This window comes from Pseudopodoces humilis, chromosome 1, assembly GCF_049639895.1.
Source record: "Pseudopodoces humilis isolate 2021_Gansu_Grassland_sample_001 chromosome 1, ASM4963989v1, whole genome shotgun sequence".
Taxonomy (NCBI): Eukaryota; Metazoa; Chordata; class Aves; order Passeriformes; family Paridae; genus Pseudopodoces; species Pseudopodoces humilis.
Genome location: NC_142200.1, coordinates 100,972,654 through 100,997,874, shown reverse-complemented (window position 1 = coordinate 100,997,874; position 25,221 = coordinate 100,972,654). Strand labels below are relative to the sequence as shown.

Here is a 25,221-nt window from a genome sequence, read left to right as displayed (position 1 = left end):
AAATATGTTTGGCTTGATCTTGGACAGGGGTGGGAAGAAGTTTTCAAATACTTTTTGTAATTTGTTGAGTGTCTGGACAAGCCAACTCCTCCTCTCCCCAGGCAGTTACGGATTCAAGCACATGACTGCTTCCTGAATTTCTGTATGGTTCAGTCTTTCTGCCATCCTCATTGGACTGCCCTGGCTATGGTTTGTGGCTGCCAAAGAGCCATTCCCACCATCCAGGAAGAGTTAGAAACAGTATAGCCAAAAGACAGCCTTCCCCTCCAATTTTACCATTTCTATGGGTTTTCACATACCCTGCAATGCAAATAGCATTGTGGCCAGACTCAGTTTCTTTCTGCTTTTCTTCCCTTCTGTAGAAGAGCCCCCTTCTAGCTGTGAACCTTAAGAGTTTAAGTGCCTTAAATGCAAGACAACCTTCTTGCTTCACTGGAAAGTCTTTCCAAACACCTTTTCATCAAAAATAATTGGTTTGTTCCAACTGGCTGCAGTTTGTGATGAAGTGTTGATTGTAGTCCTTAGCATCAGGCTTTCACAAGAAGTGTAATGCCATGCAGCAGTGTCCTGGTGTGAAGTGCTGTTCCCAATCTAAGTCAATGCCAGTTCTCTGATTTTGACAGGATTTCCAGGATGGGTTCTCCCCAAGGCAGCCATATGCGGGGAGAAGGCCAAAAGCCATGATAAGATCTCAGTTTATCTCTTAGGTAAATAATAATAATAGGTAAATAATAATAAAAGGAGGTAATTGATAAATTTTCAGCTGATTTAGGAGTAATTATTTTAGACAGATTTATGACAAATGGTGAGGCTTTCAGGATTATGTACAGAGCAATAGATTATAATCCACTAAGAGTGAAAGTCAGTGATTCTCCAGTGGTTGTGTCCTCCTGTACAGAATACAGGACAGCCCCGAGTAACATTTTGATGTGTCAGTGCTGTGTCTGAATGCCTTGCAGACCTGAAGTTTGAGCAGATTCATAGGTAGAGAATGAAAGTGATATGAGAGAGAATAATTGCATTTGATATTTTTGGACAAGTTCTTCTTGAACTTGGTTCTGTAGTGTGAAAAATGTAAGTGTGGGTTGACAGCTTCTAGATGCTTTGGGATAATTCAGGAGAAGGCAGGAGGAAAATGTAGTGGACTGGTTAGATTTGGGAATGACATAGTGTGAAAACTTTAAGGTCTCTTAGGGAGCACTATTTATCACGTATGTGATGTACTTTTAGTGGCAAATTCAAGATGTTTTGAAGGGTTAGGGTAAATCTGATATAGTTTGATAAATTCTGGGAAAATTTGTAAAGATGAGCTGTTCCCATTTCATATAACTGGTGTTTATGCTGCCTCTCTTTTAGTTAAATTCACTTTCAAAGAAGTTGCACAACAGGTACTGTAAGGTCCAATGCCTTCCAATCCTGTTATCTATTAATAGATGGACTATTTCTTTTCACTACAGGCCATCCCACTCTCCTGTCTTTTTTTTCCTCACTCCTTCCAATGATTCACTATTTAAAATAATGGCTCCTGAGACCTCTTGCTGAGAGTTTTGTCTGAGGTATGAATAAAGTAAGAGCATTATATATAGTTGGACAAAAAATCTGAATTATAACATGACAAGAGAGCCAGCCTTTGAAATTGCACCTTCAAAAATGCATTCATTGAATGTATTTGTGTAATAATGAGTGGAGCATTACTCAGGCATGCTTTCTAAATGTCTTCCATCCTCGAAAATTAATGCTGATGAGGCTATGAAATCCCAGACATTTCAACCCCAAATTATGGGCCTGAGTGTAGGGAGTCCAACTTGGTCTTTGATGATTCAGTGGAAGGGTGTTTAGGATTTAGTTAACTAGGACTGCAGGCAGCAAGTGTGATGAGACAGGAGGTCTCTCCCAGTTGCTGTGTTAGCAGATAAGACAGTTCTTGAAATCTGCTTGTCAGACATTTGTGTGAGTATCTGATTTAGAAACATACAGTGCCATCTACCTACTTTTCAGCAGCTAATGAATATTTAGCAACTTCCTTTTGTATTGCTATCAAAAATTTTAAAAACCAAACCTTATATGAAAGATAAAACCACAGGTTTTATATTTCATTAAATTCATACATTGCTCTTGAAAAGTAGACCTAACTGAAATTAATTATGTGACATTTTCTTAAAAAATTTCTCAGTTTGCTTTAAAATCATGCAAAGTAAATAAAAAGGCTTTTTAAAATATGAACTGCTGGAAGTTAAGGGGAGCAGACGGAACTGGCCACCTTAGTAGCTCAGCATTTGAATCTAGAGTAAGCTAAAGAAGCTTTTGATAGAGGTTAGTGTAGAGTTTATTATTATTATTATTATTATTATTATTATTGTTATTGTTATTGTTATTGTTATTGTTGTTATCATTATCATTATTAGTAATCAAAAATCAATAATCATTATTGATAATTAATTGTTAATAATTAATATTTTGCAGTCATTTAACTTCAATTCAATGCTTAGATTTTAAAAAAGTAAAATTTATTATTTTCTCTTTCAGTGTATGAATAAAAGTGAGTTATGAGATGATGATAAAGTACAGAAGGGCTTGATGATCAGAAATGATCAACAGTAGCTCCTGAGTTCAACCAGTAAATCTGTTAATTTTTAAATGCAAAATGTGGTTAAATAAACGTATTTGTGTCTCTGTAGTGTATTTATGTCTCTGTAGGATATAAAATTCCTTTATTTAGTAAGGGATAAAGACACAAATTGAGGGCTAGAGTATGGAACAGAGGGAAGTACAATAATACATGGATTGGAGTGGTAGTTGGTCAACATATGTAACCCAGCTAGGAAACTGGATGAAGTCAGCAAGGAGTAACTAAAATGCTTTGTTGACTCTTGTACAAGAAACTTGGCAAATTATAGAACTTGGCAAAAATAGAAGTACTAAGCCAATTATTATTGCTATGCTGATAGATTTTTGCATCTTTACTGGAAATATGGCAAAGTGGCAGGCAAGGATTAAATAGAAATATTACATTATTAAAAAAGAAAAGAAGGTTAATATGAAATTACTTTGTATGTTTATGATGAACTAAAAATAAGGTCAGCTGATTTGTACTCATGTTTTTGGGCATGAGGGGAAAAAATGCAATTTAAATGGTAAAACCCAGGTGTACCTGATTGGTAGGTGGCAGATAATATTTCAGCATGAAGTCTCTGAAGAAATGAGACTATGTGATATTTTCAGTATTGTTCTGGTAGACAGTAAAACATTTTTGGTACATTTGGGTACCGACGTAATTTCTGGGTAGAATAATCAGTAGTTGACTTGTGAACTGTGGAGATGAACAGTAAGTCTGTGAGGTCTGTACTGTATTTCAGTTTTGGGGGGTTATTTATAAATCTTATGTAACTATTTCAAAATGAAAATGCCTTGCAAAATTGAAAACAGAAGGCTATCTGTAGAGGAGCTTTTGCACTAAACAAAGAAAAGGCAAATTTTCATCCCTTTTGTCTTGACAACTTCTAGCTGGAACTGGCTTGTAAGCAAAAGGTAAAAGACAAGGAAGACTTCAAATATAACCATGTGAACTCCAAAAGGAAACTAAGAAATGTGAAGCATGGAAGTGGAGGAGGGATGATGAGCAAAAATGCAGGTGAATTAGAGCTCTCTTCTGCCAGCTCCACATGGGTGCTTTACTTACCTAGAAAATGCAGAAAGATGAGGTCAAACTGACTTGGAACAGCACTACAAAAACTAGAAAAAGATAATATTCCATGGCAAAACAAAGCCTACCCAAAGCTTTGGGAAAGAGGACAAGAGGGGCAGTTGGGGAAAAGCACACTGGCTAACGGGAAGAAGCACATGGAAGTGAAAATCTGTTGTTAACAGAAAGTGCCATCTATACACTGAACAATAAACCTGCTCAACCTCCTGTTAACATCCTACTTTGAACAGAAAAGTTGGGTCAGGAGACTCAATATCCACATTGAGCTCAGGTTCACAATCACATGTGTGGGAGAAGATTCAGTCCTAATGACACTGCAGATGTGTCATTTCACAGGATGACAGCAGCAGGAGCAGAGGTGACCCCCTCATGAAGGAAGGCTTCACAGGCAGCAGCAGGATTTCTCTCAGGGCCACTGTAGGTTTTATGCCATCCCTGGAACACCACATACATACATCTCTGAAAACCCATCTCCAAAACACATGAACGTGAGCCTGAAGCAGGCTCAGAAAATGACTGCTAAAATAATCAGGGAGCTCAACAGTCTGTTTTGTGAAGAAAGGTAGAAGAGCTTATATTGTTTAAACTAATGAAATCAAGATAAAATAAATATATAAAGGGCTAAACATGAGGCAGAAGATAGAAAAAAAGTCTTCATTTTAGATCCAGTAAAATAAAATCAGGCTGCAAATTATGTGTGCTATTATCCATAGATTGTAGTTGGGGCAGAAGTGGTTTTAAATGGATGCTAGAAAGTTTGTGAGAGGTATCTTATGACATGCTTCCAATGATGGCACAGAATTAAATTTGATGAGACAGGAGAATCCTACCTGTCCTAGATTTTAGCTGAAACCTTTAACTGCTTTTAAAAATGGGAAATAGTGGTTGTGGCATTTTATTTTGATTCCAATTCCCATCTGAAAGCAGTTTGATTTAAAAAAAAAAAAAATTAATAAAAACTCCAAAAACTGGGAAGCATCATTTACCATCTACCATCTAAAAGAATAAAAATATGCATAAAATTAATAAAGTGACTAGAAGCATATTTAGATAGAGTTTTCCAGGAAGGTAAATGTGTCATTTAAGAATAATAACAAAATTGTTTTCTGGGTTGAGCTAATGCTGAGTTCCTACTGAGAAAAATCTTTTCTTTTAGAAGATAATTGTTTGTTTTCCTTTTTGGATGATCAGTTTAGATGCTCCTGTAAACTTGATGAAACCAGCTAGACTCTGAATTAAGAATCCAGGCATATGGTTTTCATGTTGTAATTCTCATCATTAGATGTAAACAGCACAGGTGATTGTTTTGTTTGCTTCCTTTTTAAACCTGTGTAATCTGCAATAATAAATAGTCTAGAAGCAAAACTGGATTTTACAATCATTGGGTTATTTTTCTTCTACATGTTTTTAATAGCCAGTTTAATGTGACCTGATGTGATTTGCATCTGTTGTAGAAATAGCTTGTATTTCATTTTAATGACTTTATCGGTAAATTTGACAATTGACAGACTAAATCTGGTTTAAAAACATGGTGTAAGAATGGGCCTAATTTTAATCTTGATAGCAGCATTCCTTCCTTGGTATTGGCATATTGAGTTGATTGTTGCCACTAACACTGTTCCAGGATTTTCCCCCCCATATCAGATAAGCCTCTTGAGAGTCCAAAATGAAACATTCCTCTCCAGAGGGAGAGTTTCATGAGGGCATGTATTGATAGGATAAGTGAAATGGCTTTAAAGAGGGCAGGTTTAAATTAGATATTGGAAAGAAATTCTTTTCTGTGAAGATGTTGAAGCACAGGAGTAGGTTGTCCAAAGAAATTGTGGATGCCCATTCCTGAAAGTGTTAAAGGCTATGTTGGATAAGAGTTCGAGCAACCTGCTGTAGTGGCAGAGGAGTGCCTGTGGCAGAGTTGGAAACTTGATGGTCATTAAGGTCCTTTCCAACCCAAACCATTTTATGATTCTCTTGGTGATTTCTAAAGAACACAGCAAAAGCTAAAAATAATAGGGAAAAAACAATATGTCCTAATTTTTTACATCAACATATATCTGATTCATAGATTCAGATCTTAGGCGTTGTTTTATGTGTATTCAATAAACTGACAATTTTAAACTGTACCCTATTTTTTCTTTTTAATTATTTGTCCTGCATTTTCCTAACTGCTGATATGTCCATTGCAAGACATAACATTATATTTTTTGAGGAAAATAAGAATCTTCATACTTACAGAGCTGAAGCTTGCTTTTCATTTAGCTGTGTGTACCAATCCAGGTGAGCAACTACTACAGTGAATGTGTTCTTTTCAGAAGAACTTCAAAAAGTTGTGCCTTTGAACTACAAAAAGTGCAAAGAAAATTTCAGATCAAATCCCCTGTTTGACCTTCAGACAAACCAGCCACTACATTTCATGCAAATGTTAGGTAAGAAATTCAGACAATCCATCACACAGGACAGTCCACAGATATGTTAATCTGATTAGTCTGGATAAGTATCCTGAGAGGACTGTACTCAAAATTAAGTGGAGATGCATCTTTTGTGTAAACAGATGCAGATTTTTATCTGCTCTCTCGTGTCCTTCTGTATCAAGCAGCTTCCACATCAAATGTCCAGTTTGTGCTTATGGAGCGGGTTACAAGCCTGTAGTTGTGACTGCTGTTTTAATGCTATTTATAATTGATCTTAACTTTTCTCCACTGTAGAAACACAGTGCAAAAAGGGGGAATTGGTTTTCATTAAATAAGACAGGACTTCCTTAAAGAGTTGTAAGGAGGATAAGAAAGATAATGACAGAAATATTGATTTTTACCTTTTGTTTCTTTTTATTTCTACCCAATCAAATATAAAGTTTCCTTGCCATGCTGGTTCCAGAACCAAGTCTGTCTGATGTATCTGGTTTCTGGTTGAATTGCAGGTTGCAGTACTTCTGGGTAAATTCAGTCAAAGACACTATGATGCTTTGTCTTTCCTCCTGTCTTCTCTTCTTCCTAGGCTCTGCTGCCAGCGCAGGCTTCCTTCCCAACTTTGAGGCCACCCTGATGAGGTGTCCCTTGGGATGTCTTTATCCTGATTGACCTGAATGCCTCTGCAGCATGACCCAGGGTACTCCCAACCCTGAGAATGACACAAAGGTCTCTGGAGCAATTCTCCAGAGAGCTGTCATGGAGGGATCACTGCTTGTGCACTTGGATTTCACTTGTCATATGCTGACAAGTCATAGGCTTGGAATTATCAATAAAGGAAAACTCTTAACAACTGCCTGAGAAATACACAGAGTGTTTAGAATTCAGTATACTTCCAGAGCATTGCCATGCCCTTGACAATTGGTTACTACTTGTAATTATAGCATAATGTAATTATTCCAATAGTCATCTTTATCACTCTGGTATGGGAAGTAATAAAATCTGCTGTGACTAATTTTTCATCCGGAAAAGCCATCTCTGTAAGTGTACTACTGAGCAAGAAAAGCTACTGTTGTACTACAATCAGACAGTGTTTATGCTCCCTGCCCCCTGCCTCCCTTGAGTGTTACTAATATCATACTTAAAAACAGGTGCTTGATTTAATCTTAGTGCTATTTTGCATCTCAGTACAGAAGGATGGCCCAAGAAAAATCAGTAACAGAGGAAGGGATGGTGTTAGTTTAGGGATAAGGCACAGCCAAAGGGAATGGGATAGTGCAGATTCTCACTAGCATTTCAGTTTATCACAGATGCTTTACAAAAAATCTTTGCCCAACATTCCAAGGCAAATTTATTAACTCATTGATCCATGTCCATCTGTTTCTGAATACTTTGTTTCCCTCATCCCTTTTGCTTTATTGATTTCACTGTGCATCCTGTGCTTTAGGATTCAAATGTATGATGTTTTTGTAATCATTTGTAGTGTCACAGTACAAATGTAAGCTCCATATGTATAGGTGTTATTCCCTGCCTCTCCCCTCTTCCTCACCCCTGCATGTAAAGGCTCTGGCTTTGAGCACAAGATGGTTTGTGTAGAGATTTACAACGACTGGTCAAGCACTCTGCCTTCCCTGTATAGGTACCATTTGTTTGCCTCATTGAGTGCTTAAGATTCAATTCACACATTGATGTTCTTTCACAATCACTGGACAAACTGAGCAAAGGAGATCATAAGGGCTTAGGTAAAGTGTATGTGTCTATAAGTGTTCTTCCCTTTCCCCCTCCTTGTACTGGGATGTGCAGGTTCAGTATCGGACTAATCAGCATCTGGCTCAGTCTACTCCATCCAGTTGTCTCTTCTTAAGCCAAGCCAGAGGCTGGAGGCATCTTCCAAGTGTTAAAAGCATGATCTTGTTTCAAAGCTAATAGTGAGAATGGGTGACTCTCCTGCTGTCAGAGTCAGAGCGAACTGTCAGTTGGAACCAAGGTTATCCCCAGTTGCTTGTCAGGCCAAGAGGCACCAACATAGGAAACTCAGAAAGGTGGCTGGAAGGAGACCTTTCAGCTGGAAGCCAGGGCAGAGAATGGATGTCATTGCAATGGTGTTTTGTTTTGCTTTGGAATGTAGCTGTTGATAAAGGGATTAGCCTTTTCCACATTCTGGCTGGAGGGCTGAGGTACTGCCACTGGATCCTGTCTGCAGCAGCCCTTGACCAAAGGGTTTAGGCAGAGAAACTAAATTATGAAGAACAGAAATGAGCTGCTAGTGAATAGGGAAAGGCCATAATTGGGAAGAATTACATAGGTTGCTACTTTCCTAACAATTTTTGGTATATACTGGTTTTTTTTCCTCTTCTGAGCTAGAAATCTAGGAAAGTGGTTAGTGAGTTAAAACATGGGGAATCAAATAACTGAATTTTTGGAACAGAAGAGGAAAAAGCAAGAGCTGAGTGGTGCTGCAGGAATATCCACTCAGATCATATACTTCTGAAGATTACACTGAAGATTTCCAGGGCAACAAGGGGTTCAGTATTAAATAGTTATTAGGTTAATGGCTTTTAAAGAAAGGGAATTTGTGTAAGAGAAGCAGGAAGTATATCAGCCTTCTCAGAGATGGGCTGTACAGTGATTAGGAGCACTTGCAGGACTCTTGCTGAGAGGAATGTGACATGGAAAAATAATTATCTGGGGCAATAATTCATTATTTATTCAAAGCAGGTGAGATACATGAAAAATGAAGTGGAAGATAAATGTGGAATGATGCAAACCTTGGTAGGAAATCCAGCCATAGTGTTCAGGACTCATACTGCTTTTGGACTTTCTTGGTTGCGTCCCCTGCTTTGCCAGCCCTAGAAAAGTCTGCACAGCAATGCCTTCCAGTGCATGTAGCTATTGCATGCTTATTGACTTCCAAATTCTTTATTTATATACACTGTTTCTAATCTTCCATGTTTAGAGGAAGAAGCATTGAATTCCTTGAAATACAGTTCATTGGCCCTCAAGTCTAAGCGCGTCTTTCAAAGAACATGCATGCCTCCTGTCTCTCAGAGTAGAACCTGCTCCTGACATCAGTGTTGGCATAAGACCAGTAACAGAATGGGCCCAAAATTACTGTGCCCTCCTTACAATGATCTGTAGATAAGGAAAGTGTACTTTGTTAGCTAAGAAACTTGGAAAAAATGGAATATATTCCTGAAGCAAAGGGAGATATTGCTCTTAGTTATTCCAGCTCAGCAGGAGAAGGGCTCAGTTCAATGTTGCATCATGCAAAGCATAGGTGTTGGTTGAGTTCTGATTGCAGACCCCAGTGATGATGGCAGGCACTCAGAGTACGGCACAAGAATTTGATTTTCAGGATGAGTTACAAAAGATGTGGCTAGAAGTTGAACTTTACAGTATGCAAGTGAAATAAAATCCTCATCTCTATTTCTTATGTCAATTTAATTTTTTTTTACAGAGATGCTTTTCTGAGAATACAAAACAGGAATTTTGTGGGCTGAGAGCCCTATGCAACTACATCAAACATCCTAATGTTGACTAATAACAGCAATCTGTCATACAAACATATCAAAATTGGCTGTGCTTCATTGGTAATGTTAATCAGACTGCATGGCAGTACCTTCTGTCACCAAAATGATTTACAGTAAGTGTGCAGATGTTATTTACGGTGACCTACTATTTCTTCTTGAATGAGGAATTCTATTTCTTCTTACACATGATAATCTTGGCTCCTTTAAAAATGAGCTCTGTTCACTCTCAGCCAAATTATTAGGAACAAATAAGTCATTAATTAAAATGTCTGGAACTATAACACTGCCTGATGTTTAATATTGGCTAAATTTTGGCTGAGCTTGCTGAGAGTAAAGGAAAATGCTCTACTGTCAGAAGAGATGTGTTATGGTCTTTTGCAAAACGTACTGAATACAGAGTTTTTTCTTAATACTATAGTCTTACCTAAATCTGTGATTGTTCTCTTATATTTCCGTTGTAACAATCTAGCCAAATCTACTTGCTTAATCATAATTTGAATGGCGTGATCACAGTGGTTTTAGTTTTTTTCCAGCAAATCCATTAAAAACAATGTATTTTATGTTCCACTAGACTGCATTCAGATACCAATTTTAGTGTTAGACTACCACATTCAAAAAAATATCTGATTGAAAGCTGCTGATTTGAATTTCATTTGTATTACATGCACAAGAGTTGAAAAGAGTTAAAGTATCTAGGGAATAGAAATACTGACTACTTACAATGTCTGGAAATTTAACAGTGGTTTTTGAAGTTCACATCAAGAAGGTATTAAGTAACTGTCTTCTTTTACTTAGTAATATATTTTAAACAAAAAAACTCAGCTTTTGCTTTAAATCTGCTGCAAAATTATTTCCACTGTGTATCTCCAATGTGATTCATTCAAATGAAGAAATAAGTGTGTTCCATACTTCCTCTGTTGTGATATTTTTATTTTTACTTGATGCAGCATGTAATTCTAGGATGCTTAGTTTTTGAGTTTCCAAAGGAAGGAAAAGCTTCTATGATAGCTAAAGCGGGGAGGCAGAACAGATGACGATTGCTACCTTTTTAGGCTAACTTCTTTTTTGTAAAAGTCAAAGTAAAGAAACTAAATACCTGAATAGGAAATTACTACCTTACATGTATATACCATAGGTTGCCTCTTGAGTGATAATTCACTTATTTTCACAGTGTATGCCAAAAGTATTAATTTATTGCACACTTGCAGGACCAAAATAGACCAAAACCTGCAAGACTGAGATGGAGAGAGACAAGACCTTGCAGAACTGAAGTGGAGAGGCCAAAATCATGCCTAAAACCCACAGAAGATAGGAACCATTTAGTTCCCAAATGTCACTGACTACATGCCCAGGTCACACGAGATTATCATGGCAGTATAAGTGACTGATCCCTTACTTGATGAATATTTTGTCGTTGCCTTGATCTCAAGACGGTTTCCTTATGAATGTTCTGGATGTGCATTATAAAGCTGCAGGCTGCAGTAAATGCAGGGCATTGTCTACATAAGCCATGTGTGGTCATCTACTAATGAGATATAGAATGAAAGGTATTGGTTGAGTTTTTGCATGTACAAGGGAAAACTATTAAGTGTCTGAATGTGCTGTAATCTGTTGGCATTTTAGAATATTATCTGGAGCTTGAAAAGCAAAGCTTCTTAAAAAATAATTTTTGTGGTCCAATTCAGGCACAGGATTGTCATTCCATTATGGAAGGAAAAGCACAATGAATTCCTGCAAAAAGGAAAGCAGCTCTAATGCCTTTTGTCAGTAGAGAAAGTCTGCTTTCTATATAGCAGGTATTACTTGTGTATTTGCTTTACCTTTATAATTTGTGTGGATGCTAGGGTTTTAATGCATGAGTTTGAAGGAAGATTAGGAAAGAGACAAAGTGTAACTAGGCATCACATGGACTGGGGAGATATATTTATGTAATGCCTCTGTGCAAAGAGGGATATGGCTGAAAAAAAGACTTTTTTGTAAATATCAGGTGAAATACCTAGCGAGATCAGTTGTAGTGTGGTAGTTTTGGGTTGGATTTTTTTCTGTAAAGAGGTAAAACTTCTGAGGCCTTGAAAAATCTTTTAATTAAACTGAACACAATACTTGAGAAAGAACAGAGAAAAACTCTCTTTAGAGGTATGGACAGGATAACATAAAGGTTAGTTTAATCTCCATATTTTATCATCTGATTAGTGTATATATATTGCCTTCTCACAGCAAATCCATCCCAGGAGAATGTTAGGAATAGTTTTCCTTGCAACTGTCTTCATATCTTTAGAAGTGTCTGATAAATCTTTAACAGGATGGGTTAAGGGCAGTCACTAAATGTTCATCTTTGTTTAAAGCTGCTGTGCATGGAGAGCTTTTTGAGTGGTGGAACAAGGTGTGGCATTGATGTGCTCATAGGGCTGTTCTGTGCCTGTTCAGTGCAGACATAACCTGCCTTGCAGTGAACCAGGTCAACCTTCCCAGCTCTGAACCAGCTAGTTGGCCTCCCAGGAGCAGTGGCAGGATTTAGACCTGGTTTAGACTGTGAGACCTACCAGAGAAAACAAGAGGCTTTCAAGTACAGCCTAAGATGAGCTCTGTTGCCCACTAAAGCTTGGTTAGATCCACTACAGTTTCCAGTCCCAGCACTGGCTACGGTAGAGACATAACCATTGTCTACAAATCCCTGTTAGTACAGTGCAAAATATTCTGAAAACTTGAGAATTTGGGGGACTGTGTATCTTCATGTCTTGTTATCTCCATGTGGATCTGCTTCAAACTTACCATTCAGGCAAAATTTAGTGAAAATAATATGTTTGGAAGACTTGATTGAGCTAAAACAAAGATTTAAAATTGCCCCTTCAAAATATGCACATATAGCCTTGCTGAGCTTCTGATGCGTCTTCTCATAGATTTTGAAGCTGTAAGATTTTTTTAGGTCTCTGATCAAAATGCACCAGCAAGTCTTGACATTTTTTTTCTTTTCTTTCTAACAGCAGTAGTTTAAAATAGAGTATGGGTAGAATGAAGGAAAGAGGAATAGGAGAAGCTCTGAGATTCCTAGAGATCTGATTATGTGTTAGAGTAGTGCGTTATGGAAATTTTATATTCTCCCTTACTGTCTTGAGTACCAGTACCAATGAGTGTTAGGTCAGGTTCACTCAGCAATCATGATAGCCTGGGTAGCTGATGTGAAGGTCAAAGCACAGCTGGATGCTCTGGAGCCTGATGCTTTGTCTAGGCAGTAATCAAGGAAATGTCTTGCATCCTTGCATCTTCCAGGTAGTCTGTTAGACCAGTCTGCCCCTGTGTGTGCACCCAGCATTTCTGTTTTAGCACAATATGACTCTTCTTTTTTGCTTCATTCAGTTCCTGCAAACACATTCCAGCTCTTTGCAAAAACAGCAGTGGCTTGCATTTTGTATTATAAATATGTCCTGACGGTTCCATTGCCCTTTGTCAACAGAAGATGCAGGAGGCCAAATCCTCTTCTCAGTCATGTAAGGGAAGATCATGGGATCTGATTTTTCATATGGATTGCAGTTCAGTGTAATTCACTTTAGGCATACCCTACAGCATTAATAAACATCAGAGTAAGACCCCTGCTTTCTGGAGGTGAACATTTGGTTGTTCTGTGATTTATCCCTTTAATAAATAGCCTGATCAGTGCTCACAGAATAGTTAGTGGAGGGGGTTCTGGACAGACGTCTGTTAGAACAAGAAATTAATTATATAGTGCCTTTGTAATGCTTGTACCCGTTATGTTGTGTTAACTTGCTTTTGGCAGGGATCATAACTATCGGTAAGAAGAGCTAGAAGCAACACTTCAGAAATCACTGTTGCTATGTAGAGCAAAGGAATATCCCTAGGAGACATCTAGGGTATACCAGTGCAAAATCTTGTGTTGCAAAGCTCTGTATTACTTGCAAAGTAATTGCAGTTAGTTGGATATATGTTATTTATTTTATTTGATGTCATATTTATCACCTGTTCAAAGCTTGAAGCATGCCACATGTAATGGAAGTGTTTTCAGTACAGTAAGCTTGGATTTTCTGATTTCTAATTGAACAGTCCCCTGAGTAGTCATTTATATTTCATGTGGAAAAGAGAGATGGGTAGAAGGATATACAGCCCAATTTCAAGGTGTTCTCTGTTTTTAAACCCACAACCTCTGCTTATGAAAAAGCCAGCCTTGAAGATAAAACTGGTGTCCAATTTAGGAAGTAATTGAGTGCTCTCAGATCTCAGGACTAAATGTTTGTTCAGCAATTTCACTTGAGATTTGAAATCCTCCACAAATAGAAAATGCAGCAATTGTGTGAATATGATGTGTGACCTATTTTTATTCAAGAATCTACCTCACTTATATGGAAATATAACAAATAGCCTATATTTCACTTGGAAATGTGTTCATATTCATTGGAACTCTTGCTAGTGATGAAGTCAGAGCTGCTCTGCTGGGCAGTGCTTTAATTTCCTCAGCTTTCCCTTATGTCTGTCAAAATGTCAGCATGTCAGTTATTTCTGTTCATTGCTCCTAGATAATCTGGCAATCTTTGATGGAAAAGGATTGTAAAGTTGAGTAGTGGTTGTTGCTACTGTTGTTATTATAATTATTATTCTTATTTATTTTCATTGCTGTTAGCTTAGCAATATTAGATGTTAAAATACTGAACAATTTAATTTTATTGTGAGTTTGTGAAACCTGTTTTCACTGGTCTACATTAAGATTGGGCATTTGCAAAACCTATGCAGCCTTTCTAATTCTTGGAACTACAAAGTTCTCTTCAATACAGAAGATATAACTAAATTAATAGCAGCGTGCCTTTGAGTTTGGCACTCTTTACAACATTACTACTTCTGACGTGAAGCTGTTGAGATATGGCCAGGAACTTTCCTCCAATTAGTTCCCAAAAGCAACATCTCTTTTATGTGTTAATTTTCTATCTGTAGTTAACATGGAATATATATGGATAACAACAAAAATTTGCTTAATTCTGCCTTACTGTCCCTGGTATCCTATAAATATGTAAGCAGGATGTAGACCTGGTGTGGCAGTGTGGGGAGACATCCAGTTTTCAACAATGTAAAGCTCCTGCCTCTCTCAGGCACCAGCACATATTGGAAATGTTATATAATCTGCCTGTCATAGACAATCTGCATAGAGAAAGCAAGAGAGATTTCCATAAGTTTAAATTAACCATTCCTTTCATTGAGGAGATATATGACCAGAAAGAAAAACTGGAGGAAGAGAGGACAGGCATATAATTTAAAATTTGGAATACAGAAGCTGACCTGCATTGTGCTGAGGATTTGTATAGTTTGGCATTCTCCTTTTGATTTATATTAAATGATCCTGAAACGATGGGGTATTATAGGCAATGAATAAATTCTCTCCACAAAAAGTTTCTTCTGTTCCTCGTGATATACAGCTCTTACTCTGAAGCTGAGAGGTTTTAGAAACTGTCAGACAGAACAATAAGAAGGAAAGAAAAGGGTATTATCTAGTCACATATCTAGCCAAGTTAGAACTTAAGACACAAATTAAAGGCAGGCAGCAATTCCTAAGAAAACTAACAAGCAGTGGGAAGTAATCAGTGTCTTTCCTGAAGGATCAGGCTTGAAACTATTTTTTCCTGGTTTTATTAATATAGCAATACCAAAAAGAAAAAGGGAGCTACTTAATTTTATTGATAACAGAATTTTTGGAGTTTTATCCATGATAGGAGGATATTTCTCCTTTCAATTTGCTGTCTTCAAGTAATCAAAGTCTTGAAATCCTTTTGTACTCATAGACAGACTTGTGTAAGAATACCCTTTTATTTTTGCCCTTAGCACACATTTGGAGCCTGGTCTCAATAAAATCTGTCCTGTAATCAATATTTAAAATGCAGCTCTACTCTCACAATCCAAGTTCTTTTCAGAGCAATTACATATCTCTAAACGAAGAACATGTTGGGAAATACTAGCTAAGGAGCAAAAATTCAGTTGCATAAAGTCTGTCCAAATGCAAGAGAGAGGGATTAGGTGTACTAGACATATATATTTAAATAAGATTACTGATTAGAAATGCCTTGCAGGGAATTTTATGCCATCAGGGTTAACATCTCTTTGGCTATTTTCTATGCATTTTTCACAGTCATGGTGTGCTTGGGTTTCTTGGCTGCTGGCAAAGGAACGTGTTAAAGATAGTGTTTATGTTGTCTAAAATTTGTCAGCCCAGATCTTTGGAAACACCTCAGTACAAGCCTTGCTGTTTTCTGTTTTTCTTACCTTGAGATATTCTTGAGAATTGGCAATTAGTCTGGAAACTGAAGTCGATTCAAATACAGTGTCTGCTTATTAACTTTAGTTCTTTAGAGTGTCTATCATCCTATGTGATAAAAAGCAAGAGTTGTTAACCTGAAGCCCTTTTAATTAAAAAAAAAAACCAGAAAACAACCACAATGACAATATCACAAAAGCCAAAACAAAAACCTGTTTGGTTACTGCAATTAAATTGGTGTGGGATATTTGAGATGTAGATTGCCTTTTTCCCACCCTCCCAGCTCAAATGGCTGAATTGCAAAGAATACTGCACGCCCTATTTCTTCAGCTTTGTAGAGCACAGACAGGATTTGTGGTTAAGGAAGCTTTTCTCTTTCTTGCTTTATTTCAGAAGAATGCTGGACTCTTATTTGCATTGCTATGAGTGCCTAAATACTTTTAGTATGTGTTTAAGTGTAGTTACCTCATTTTTGAAAATGATACAGTTCTTTGTCTTGGTTCAAAGTGCATACAAGTCAACAGAAAAGACTGTCATCAACACAACTGGGTACTGTCTCTTGCTGTCTACAATCAGTGGCATGTTCTTCCCTTTTGTCAGTCACTGGTGCAATTCCAGCAATGATTTCCCTTCCAAGAGCTAGCTTATATCTTAGTATGTAAATGCAAGAGAGGCAATTACTGTTTTCAAGTTATTTTCCAAGAAAAGCAAGGTACTGTAATCAAACCCATCACTAGGTTAGGATCCAAAGGGCCTAACCATCTTGGTAGACAAAAGCTTTTCACAGTGCTGATTGCAAAGAGAGACTGACCATCAATTAAAACTCCTCTCTGTGAACCTTTGTTTTTCAGACAAGGAAGGGCACATAAGGGAAATTTCAGACAAGATCCAAAAATAGCTGGTGACTGTCATTGCTGTACTGTGCTCAATTTTAATCATCAGATTGTAAAAATATCATGTTTTGGTCTGCACAGGGATGTACAAAAGTAGGTCTCCTGCTTAAATGCCAGAAATGGGTATGGAGAGATATGGATTTAATATGAGTCTGCAACTCCTGACAGACCTTTCTCACGCAACACTCTTACTTCTCTGCTCAGTTATTTAAAATTTTTAAAAGATGTTAGTGGCCTTCTGATACAGGTGTTGCAGTGATGTGTATGACTGTACTTTCTGACCTGAATTTGTTTGCTTTCATTCACCAAAATTAATACATCAGAAGAATTTGCTCCAGTACTAATAAATACTGGGAATTTTTCCAGCAAATGGAACATTAACTGCATGGGGTTGTTTTTTTTTTTTTTGTCTGCTTGTGGGGTTTGTTGGTTTACCTTTTTTTTTTTTAATTTGGAGAGTAAGAGGGCAGATTGCTTCCATTGATTTTTTTAGATTTAGAAACATTTGGGTTTCTGCTGTTTTGTATCTAACAGGTGGCAAAGAAGATGTGGTGGCTCTCTTTGGTACTGGTCAAATACCAACTAAACAGTCATATTTTGTTCATTTTAAGTAATTGCTATTTCATGAACAATAGACTTTTCTTTTAAACTGGGGCAACCTAAATAATGCAGATGAACTTTTCATTGCTCTTATCTCAATATAAAATGTACGGTATCAAAAAAAATCCTCCACCAGAAGCCACATGCTGTCTCATTAAAAACAAAATCAGGAAACATTTTATTTACTGTGGAAAAGATCACATCAAAATACAAATATGTAACGGGAGGAGAGGTTACAGCTGTTGCAGTCAGTTTCAACTAGAGAGCACTTTTTTTGTTGTTTTAAATGCTTGTCAAATTTGACAAGTTCATGTAGTTTCTGGGTTGTGGAACTGTGCATATGTTTACATATATTTACTGATTTTTTTTCTGCCACAAGATAGTAATTGTTTAATAAATCAAGTGATGTTACATAATGTTAGAAGTGATGGTCAAATCTGAACATTCTTGGTTTGCTTTTCAGTAATGGGGCTTTCGCCTGAGTGTAAATTTCAGTTATTTGACTTTCAGAGCATAGGCTTCAACATGATTAATAAATTTAGTCAGTCTGAATGGCAGCGTCACTTAATGTGCAATTGGATGAGTAAAAACATCATGAACCCTAGGACTAAGGGCCAAGCAATTTGTACAGTATTAGGTTTGTACTGATGCCAGGCAGTCAGCTAAATTTGAGTCCAAATACTAGGAGAAAATTAATTTCACTTAATTAAGTATTTTGGCTACTTAAATGTCAAAAATATTTTTTACCAATTGCACATACATGGTTTGTACTCCATTTCAAAAATGAAAAGACAATTCATACAATTAAACTGTTAAGAAGAAGCTGCTCAACACTTTTGTTGAACAGTTTTTGAAATTCTCTAAAGGAGACAGGGAACTTAACTGCTTTGCCTTCCTTTCTTGCATCTTGCTTCCTAAATGCAAAAGGCTTCAATTCACTAATTTCCTGCTGGCTGTAATTCATAGAGAAAAACCAGCCATGTTAGTTTGGTGCCATCATGCTAACTCAATCTCCAGCAACTTACCACCTATAGGAAATCTATGCAACTTTCATGACTGTAAGTAGCTCAAATTAGAGGTTCTTGTTCTGCCTGTCTCTCTACAGTCCTGTATCTTTAAAAGTTTTCAGAAGTGTCCTGTGACATTCTAGCCTGCCTCATCTTCATCCCGTGCTAGATTTGGTTTTAATTCTGGTAGAGGTATTTTGGTTCAGCTGTGGAATACTGGGTCAACAACAACTGACGGTTTCTGCCATCTCTGCAAACAGATTTTCCCCAACTATTTTTTTTTTTTCTTTCTGATACTGATTGAATGTTCTGGGCTCAAAAACCACCCTCCTATTACAAATGAGGTGGTAGAAGATGTCTGTCATCTGTTAAACTTGTAGGGTTATGCATCCACATGATTAATCTTCTTTGGTAGACCTGGTCCAAGACCCACAGTCAGATCCTGCAGTCCATTTCTGTTCATCCTTCTGTATATAGAGCAGTACTTTGCTTCAATCGACGTGTGTCTTTTCCTACAGTTGTTTTTCAGTATCAATTGCATTGAGTCCAATTTAGGATGTAAATGCTTGTCTTCTTCACATTTGTGTATGAAAATGTTGGGAAGGTCAAAACTTTCAGGTGGCTGCAGCTAGCGTATGAGGAATGTGAAGGTTGGAATTATTCTCTGAGTGAGCTGAAGAGGATACCAGAGAGGCAAAATTAAATTCACTGTGGTGAGAAATTTACATTAAAAGGGAGAGAGACCTGAGAACTGACTCCTTGCTCTTAAATGACCTGATCAGGCTCTCTGGGGTGGAAATACTGCATGCCAATACAGTACAAGTGAGGGAAATATATTTTAGGGAAGTCTAGAACATATGGCGTGAGAAAAGGATGATGTGAATTGTCTTGTTCAAACCTCCTGAAGAGAAGGTGAGCAGCAGATTATACTACTCTCTTAAACTTCCTAATGAGAGGGGAGAGAGAAGACAAGAAGGGATTCTTCCTTAAGCAAGCTGAGATAGGAAAAGAATCAACAACCACAATTTGCAATACAAGAGATCCCTTTTGATACTGGGAAAGAAAATTTCACAAGAGTGGTCAAGTGCTGGAAGAAGTTGCCCAGGGAAGTGGCATCTCCATCCTGGGAGATGTGACTCCCTTTCCAGCTAAACCTGGACTGGAAAGGATGTTGAAAAACCTGAGCAAATCTAATGTACTCTTAGCAAGAGATTGGACCAGATTGCTTTGAAAAGTCCCTTCCAAATGAAATAGTTCTGAGAATCTATAGCTCTTACTCGGTCAGTGAAATATTAGGATAAAGTGGGTACATTACTGTTTGTGCAGGTGAAGTCTAAGGGAAGAAGAATGTTTGGAGATAACATTTAATTTATATAGATTTCTTAAAATTTATTTGTCAGTGCTGTGATTTTGAGCAGCTCTACAGGCTGTCTCCTTTCTCTTTTTTTCTTGAGGATCTGTGCCATTAACACTATACATAAGCACATCTGTTTGAGATTGATAGCTCAAAATTGAGCCTTTGTGCTCAGGAATTCTTAAAGGACTGAACTGAATGTCACTGGTGCACCCACTGAGCACAACCAGATGCAGGCTTTGGAAGATAATCTCAAATGGAAGACCTGGGAGATAGAGTACACATTAGGATATTTTATGTATTCTGTTCTAATTATATTCTCCTACTCAGAAAGATTACAGAAAGAAAAAAAAACATTGCATTCACTTAATAAAATATTAAGAAGAACATGGGAGAATGGGCAACTACACACTGCTTTCTGCAATCACACAATGTCCTGTGATGTGTAGCATTTCTAAAAATGGAGAAATGCCGAGATGTTCAGATTGACATTTCAGTGCCTGTCTGCATTCAGTGTCTGTCTGAAATATAAGGTTCAATAATCCTATTATGTGTGTCTGACACACTCCTCCTTCTTTAGCAAAGTGCCTCCCATAGCTGCTATAATAAGACAGAACAGCAAAAGCCTCATACTCTGTGCCTCATCCTATCATTCACCGAAGCTATATCGTCATCAGATGCAATCTATTGTTTTCTTTCCTGCTGTGTGCTATTGATTTTTCTAACCTTTCCTAATGTTAAATTTGTTTGGCTTTTTAACTTTCTTACCAAAGGTTAAGGTTATTAAGTTGAGCAGGTATCTATAAAACTACAAGTGTTATTGCTTATCTTCCCATTGTTATACTGTCCTTTCATTAAACTCTGACTGCATTGGATAGCTCTGTCTTGAAGACTTTTGTCATTCCAGAATAATGCAGTGAAGGTTGAAAGGAGCTGCATTACAATTGTCATCCAATTCTGTGGCATAAAATATTGGACTTGATATGTCAGGAGCAACAGATTTATCTGAGGCTCTTATACCATCAGTGAACATGAACTACACAGACTTAATTTCAGCAAGTCTGTAAAGAGGATACAGGACAATTCCAGTTCTGCTGCTTGTTCTCTCCCCCAGTTCAGTCTGATGATGCCAGTCTCTTTGACATTGTGGCAAAAGGAGCAGTACTAAAATCTCTGCCAATTCTACAACTGGTTATCTGTATAATGTGGAAAGAGAATGAGAAATCACAGTTTAATTTGAAGAAAGTGGTGGCTTTAATGGTAGCACTCTATCAGCATTTTTTGATATGATCTACAGCAGTACTTGTATAAAGCATTAAAGGCACAGGCAGAGAGAAACAGTTCCAGGCACTTAAAAGGCCCAGTACCCTCTTACAGTACTCACAGGTACAGTAAGCTGCCTTTAATGAACTGTGCATTTGACACCCCATTCATATATTTACATTGCATTCCAGTGATATGTGTTTGAGGCCTTTTATTGTGAATTTGCACAGAAGACACTAGCAGGGCTGAATATACATTGTCTGTGCATGGTGCATCACAGCTTTCTCCTGGAACTGAATGACCTTCAGTACTCTACAATCATCATGCTAATGTTATCTTGCCTTGGTAGTACCTTGCAGTACCTCTAGAATAATTTTTTTGTCAAAAAACATCCTGAGAAGCTAGGCAAGAATTAAACTCAAGATAAATGTTTCTAGTAGTAGCATAAAATAATAAATTATCATTTAAGCCGTGGGAGACCATCATTAAAAGGAGAAAAACACAAAAATAAAAACAAAAACAGCCCTGACACACTGATATTCCCTGTGTGGAAAGTAGAATTGCGTACCTTCTGATGACAAACCTGCCTGTTCAAGATCAGGCTTGTTAATGACTGCAGAAAGGAGTGTTTTGAAATGCTGAGGGAGAGTGGGGATTAAATTTTTCATTCATAAATTGGTATTTGTAAACTGCTTACTTCTGCCAATGCTGTGAAGCCAAGGAATGGCCATGGCAAAAGATAAAAGGCTTGACTTCTCTACTACTAATTTAAGAGCTGGCAACTGAGGTTGTGTCTTCTCCCATACTCAGCAGTAGCTGTCCCTACCACTGATTTAGTCTTCATCTGTCATGTTCTCAAGCTGCTCAGAGGCTGTCTGAGAAATACTGAGGTCCTGTCTGTTCACGGTTTCTCACAGCTTGGTCTCTTTTCCCACTATCAGTGCTGGTACCAAGACTGAGAGCACCCCATCCTTAGTGAATGAGACACCTTTTCATTTAGAGTGGCTTTGATAAAAAAGTTCCCTTCAGTAGTTTTCAGTTCTGACTGAGCTTTTCTGAGTGGGACTGAACAACCCTATACCTTTCCTGGATTCCCTGGGTGTCTCTGGCTTATGTTGCCAAACTCACATGCTCATTACAGGCTCCAGATGGCCTGTGTCACTTCTCCTCCTTCCAGTGTTACGTTTTGGCCTTTTCTAGAAAAGAGTGGAGATACGGCAGCTCTTCAAAGAGTTTTGTGCTGAGCACTGAGTGCAGAATACAACTACCTTTTCTCTCACTGCTTTGCAGAGGAAGCAGCGTCACTTCTGCAGTGGAGGTTTACATATGCTGCTGCAGCTGCACGATGCTTCATTTTGGCAAGCCTATTATTACTACTTGAAAAAATATTTAGAGCAATATCAGGTCTCATAAAGGCTGATACTTTTGACCAGTTTACTTTCAGAAGTTTTTGAGAAGTGTAATAGAAAACCTGTTATTATCTTCTTGCTTTTCTCTTCTACTTTATCCAAATACCCCACTGCCTGATGACTTTATTTAGTTTTATATGCATTCTGACTGTGTGGAGAAGCATTTCAGTGGTAGTGTATGTCTTCCTATTGGAGGCTTGTTACTTTGTTGCATGCAATTCACAAAACTCCATGTCTTCACTAATCTGGGAAATTTTGTCTTCTGTACCTTTATTTTTACCATCAAGGTAAAGGCAACTTTAACACTTTTATGTTTGCTTTGTTGTTCAGGGTATTTTTCTGATGTAACAGAGTAATGTACTTTATACACAGAGGCACTCATACAAAGATTCTGTATTCTGAATGCTTTTCTCTTATCAGTTGTTATTGTGTATAGCAGAAACATAAAATATGTCAAGTAAGACAAAGCTGGGAGGCTTTTAAGGGGACCTTGAAGTGGTAGGAGAGGGAACTTCTAAATCCAATGTGTATGATTCTTATTTTAATTCACAAAGCTGTATTGGGTATTTTTTATTCTTTATACCTCTTTGAATACTGAGTTTATGTGGTAGATGCACTTCATTTTTCCTTACTCAGCTTTTTATCAAAGGCTTAGAAATTGCTTTAGCTCTCAGGAATTCTGACTTCCTGCTCTTCTCTAACATGTTCTCAGCCATAATACTCCAGTGCAAGGAAATTGTTGTTGAATCACTGCAAATTAACTGCAGTACAGCTGCACTGTTTGTGGGATGCTTGAACACCTTTGTATGTTCACATTTATACAGGTTTGAATGTATGTAGCAGAGACATAGTAAATGCAGCACCAGAGAGGACAGTCATTTTCCTGAAAATTAGTGATGACCCAGGGCTTGTCCATCCAGCAGAGCATTGTAAAACATGCTTATCCAAACTCACAGATGTACTCAATGGGCTTTGAATATATACTCCTGGACCTATCAAACTGCTGATTCATAGTAACTAGTTCAGCTGTCTTTGGACTATGTAAGGGTCTTTTACTTAATTCTGAACCTCCATGCAGAGACTGAGTGGTTGTCTGCAGTTAATTTCATCAGGGATGTCATTAGTTCTCAAAATTGAAAAATTATTGACTTTTTCTTTTTTCCTCTCTCTCTGTTTTGTTGCTTCTTCACTAGGGATGTGAGTTAATTGAGACCATGGATCAGGACCTCACAGATTTCACCAAGTGCCTTCAAATACTCCAGAAGAAGATAGAGAAGAAGGGCCTCCAGGTAAAGACAACACATCTTTTTTTTTCTCTGCATCTTAGTAATTACTCTTTTTCTCACTGTATTTAGGTTTATCTTTCAAGTTTGCACTGAAATGAAACTATTTTCAGTAGCCTTGATATTCCGCAGTTTTGCCATAATTTACTGCACACCTTGTAAGCATTGATGCTTCTGCTAAAAAGAATTACAAAGTGTGTCGATGAACAAGTGTTAACTTTCTTAAAAGGCAGCTTGTATTGATTTCTGTTAATGAACTACCCAAAGTGCAGAAGCCTGTTGTGGCTGGTGTTCAAATCAAGAGTCCCACTTTGGCATGTAAATATATTTTCAAGTCTTGGCACACTAAGCCTTGATATTCATCCCCTTTCTCTCCCCTTTCAAAGGTGACATGGAGAGGGGAAATCTTATCCTACCAACATTACAAATGGTAAGCAATACCTCCTTCTGCAAAATGTCCCCCTGAATCAAAGACAGACTTTGAAGAGCAACTAGTGCATTAAACTTAAAATAAGCCATATGTAGTTCTCCAGCCCTTTTCATTGGAAAGGCAAGGGAGGCAACATTCCCCCTCCCCTTCCACAGTTTAATTTCATAGGCCTGCTTGTTTTGTCTCTGAGATGCACAGTTAAATTTCCTTGGGAACTGCAAATGTGATGAGTCGGTGGCAGATGCACTCTTGGGATTGCTGCTCTTTCCTCCTCGTGGAACAGTCATTCATAAGAGCTGACCTCTCTTCTGCTCTTCATGTATGAGTGAAGAGAGGGAGCAGCTGCTGCATCCTTTACCCACAGTGAGAAGAAGAGGCATGTAAGGAAATTAATATCACAACATGGAAAGGGATGTGTAAACCTCTTTTCCCATTTTCATTGTAGCAGGATAAATTGCCTGATTTCCTGAGATCACCATATTCCAACAAAGCAGCAAGGGATTGAAATGCCAATACACTTCTCTCCTTCCCTCCTCACTTCAGGCTGACTAAAAATTCACCAGTTTTTGCTTAAGTTGTTTTAAAACTTCTTGTTCTTCTGAAGACAATAAATACCCATGGGACACTTTGGAGTGCTGTCCCACAATGCCCATCTGCAGCTGCATCTCAATACAACGCTGTTGATCATCAGGGGTTTTTTTCCCCATCAGTATAGACAGAGATGGCATGGTTTCACCATATACTTCTCTTACTGTCTGGCTGTGAGCCAGGAAACTCTTTATAAAACAGCTGATTTTCTCTCCCCCTATAATTTATCATCACAAGATCTCAGAGGAGTGCCCTTCCGTCTAGGATAGAAATAGTAATGAGTGCCATTAGAGCAGATGAGCCACCTATGCCTAGGATTTGTTTTGAATGTGGCAAGTAAAGTGCTTTCCTCTTAATAGAAATGCCCTTACAATGAAGAAGAACTTAAATGTTTCCTGGATTGAGTTCATTTTCCAATGCCAAGTATTGCTTGAGAAGGAATGTTTTAAGCTATTACAAGAGGTTTTATGATGAATAGTCAATTTGTGGTTAAAATAAGAGCAATG

General features: G+C 37.7%; 1 protein-coding gene across 2 annotated transcripts in view; it reads left to right on the top strand.

Annotated features, from left to right (window-relative positions):
- Positions 1-25,221, top strand: part of TPK1 (thiamin pyrophosphokinase 1) — a 296,584-nt gene that overhangs the window by 148,711 nt on the left and 122,652 nt on the right. For both annotated transcript variants that reach the window (XM_005519092.3, XM_088064081.1), the window contains one exon: positions 23,608-23,703. In XM_005519092.3, the coding sequence (XP_005519149.2) occupies positions 23,608-23,703 (96 nt within the window). The remainder of the gene's footprint in view (positions 1-23,607; positions 23,704-25,221) is intronic.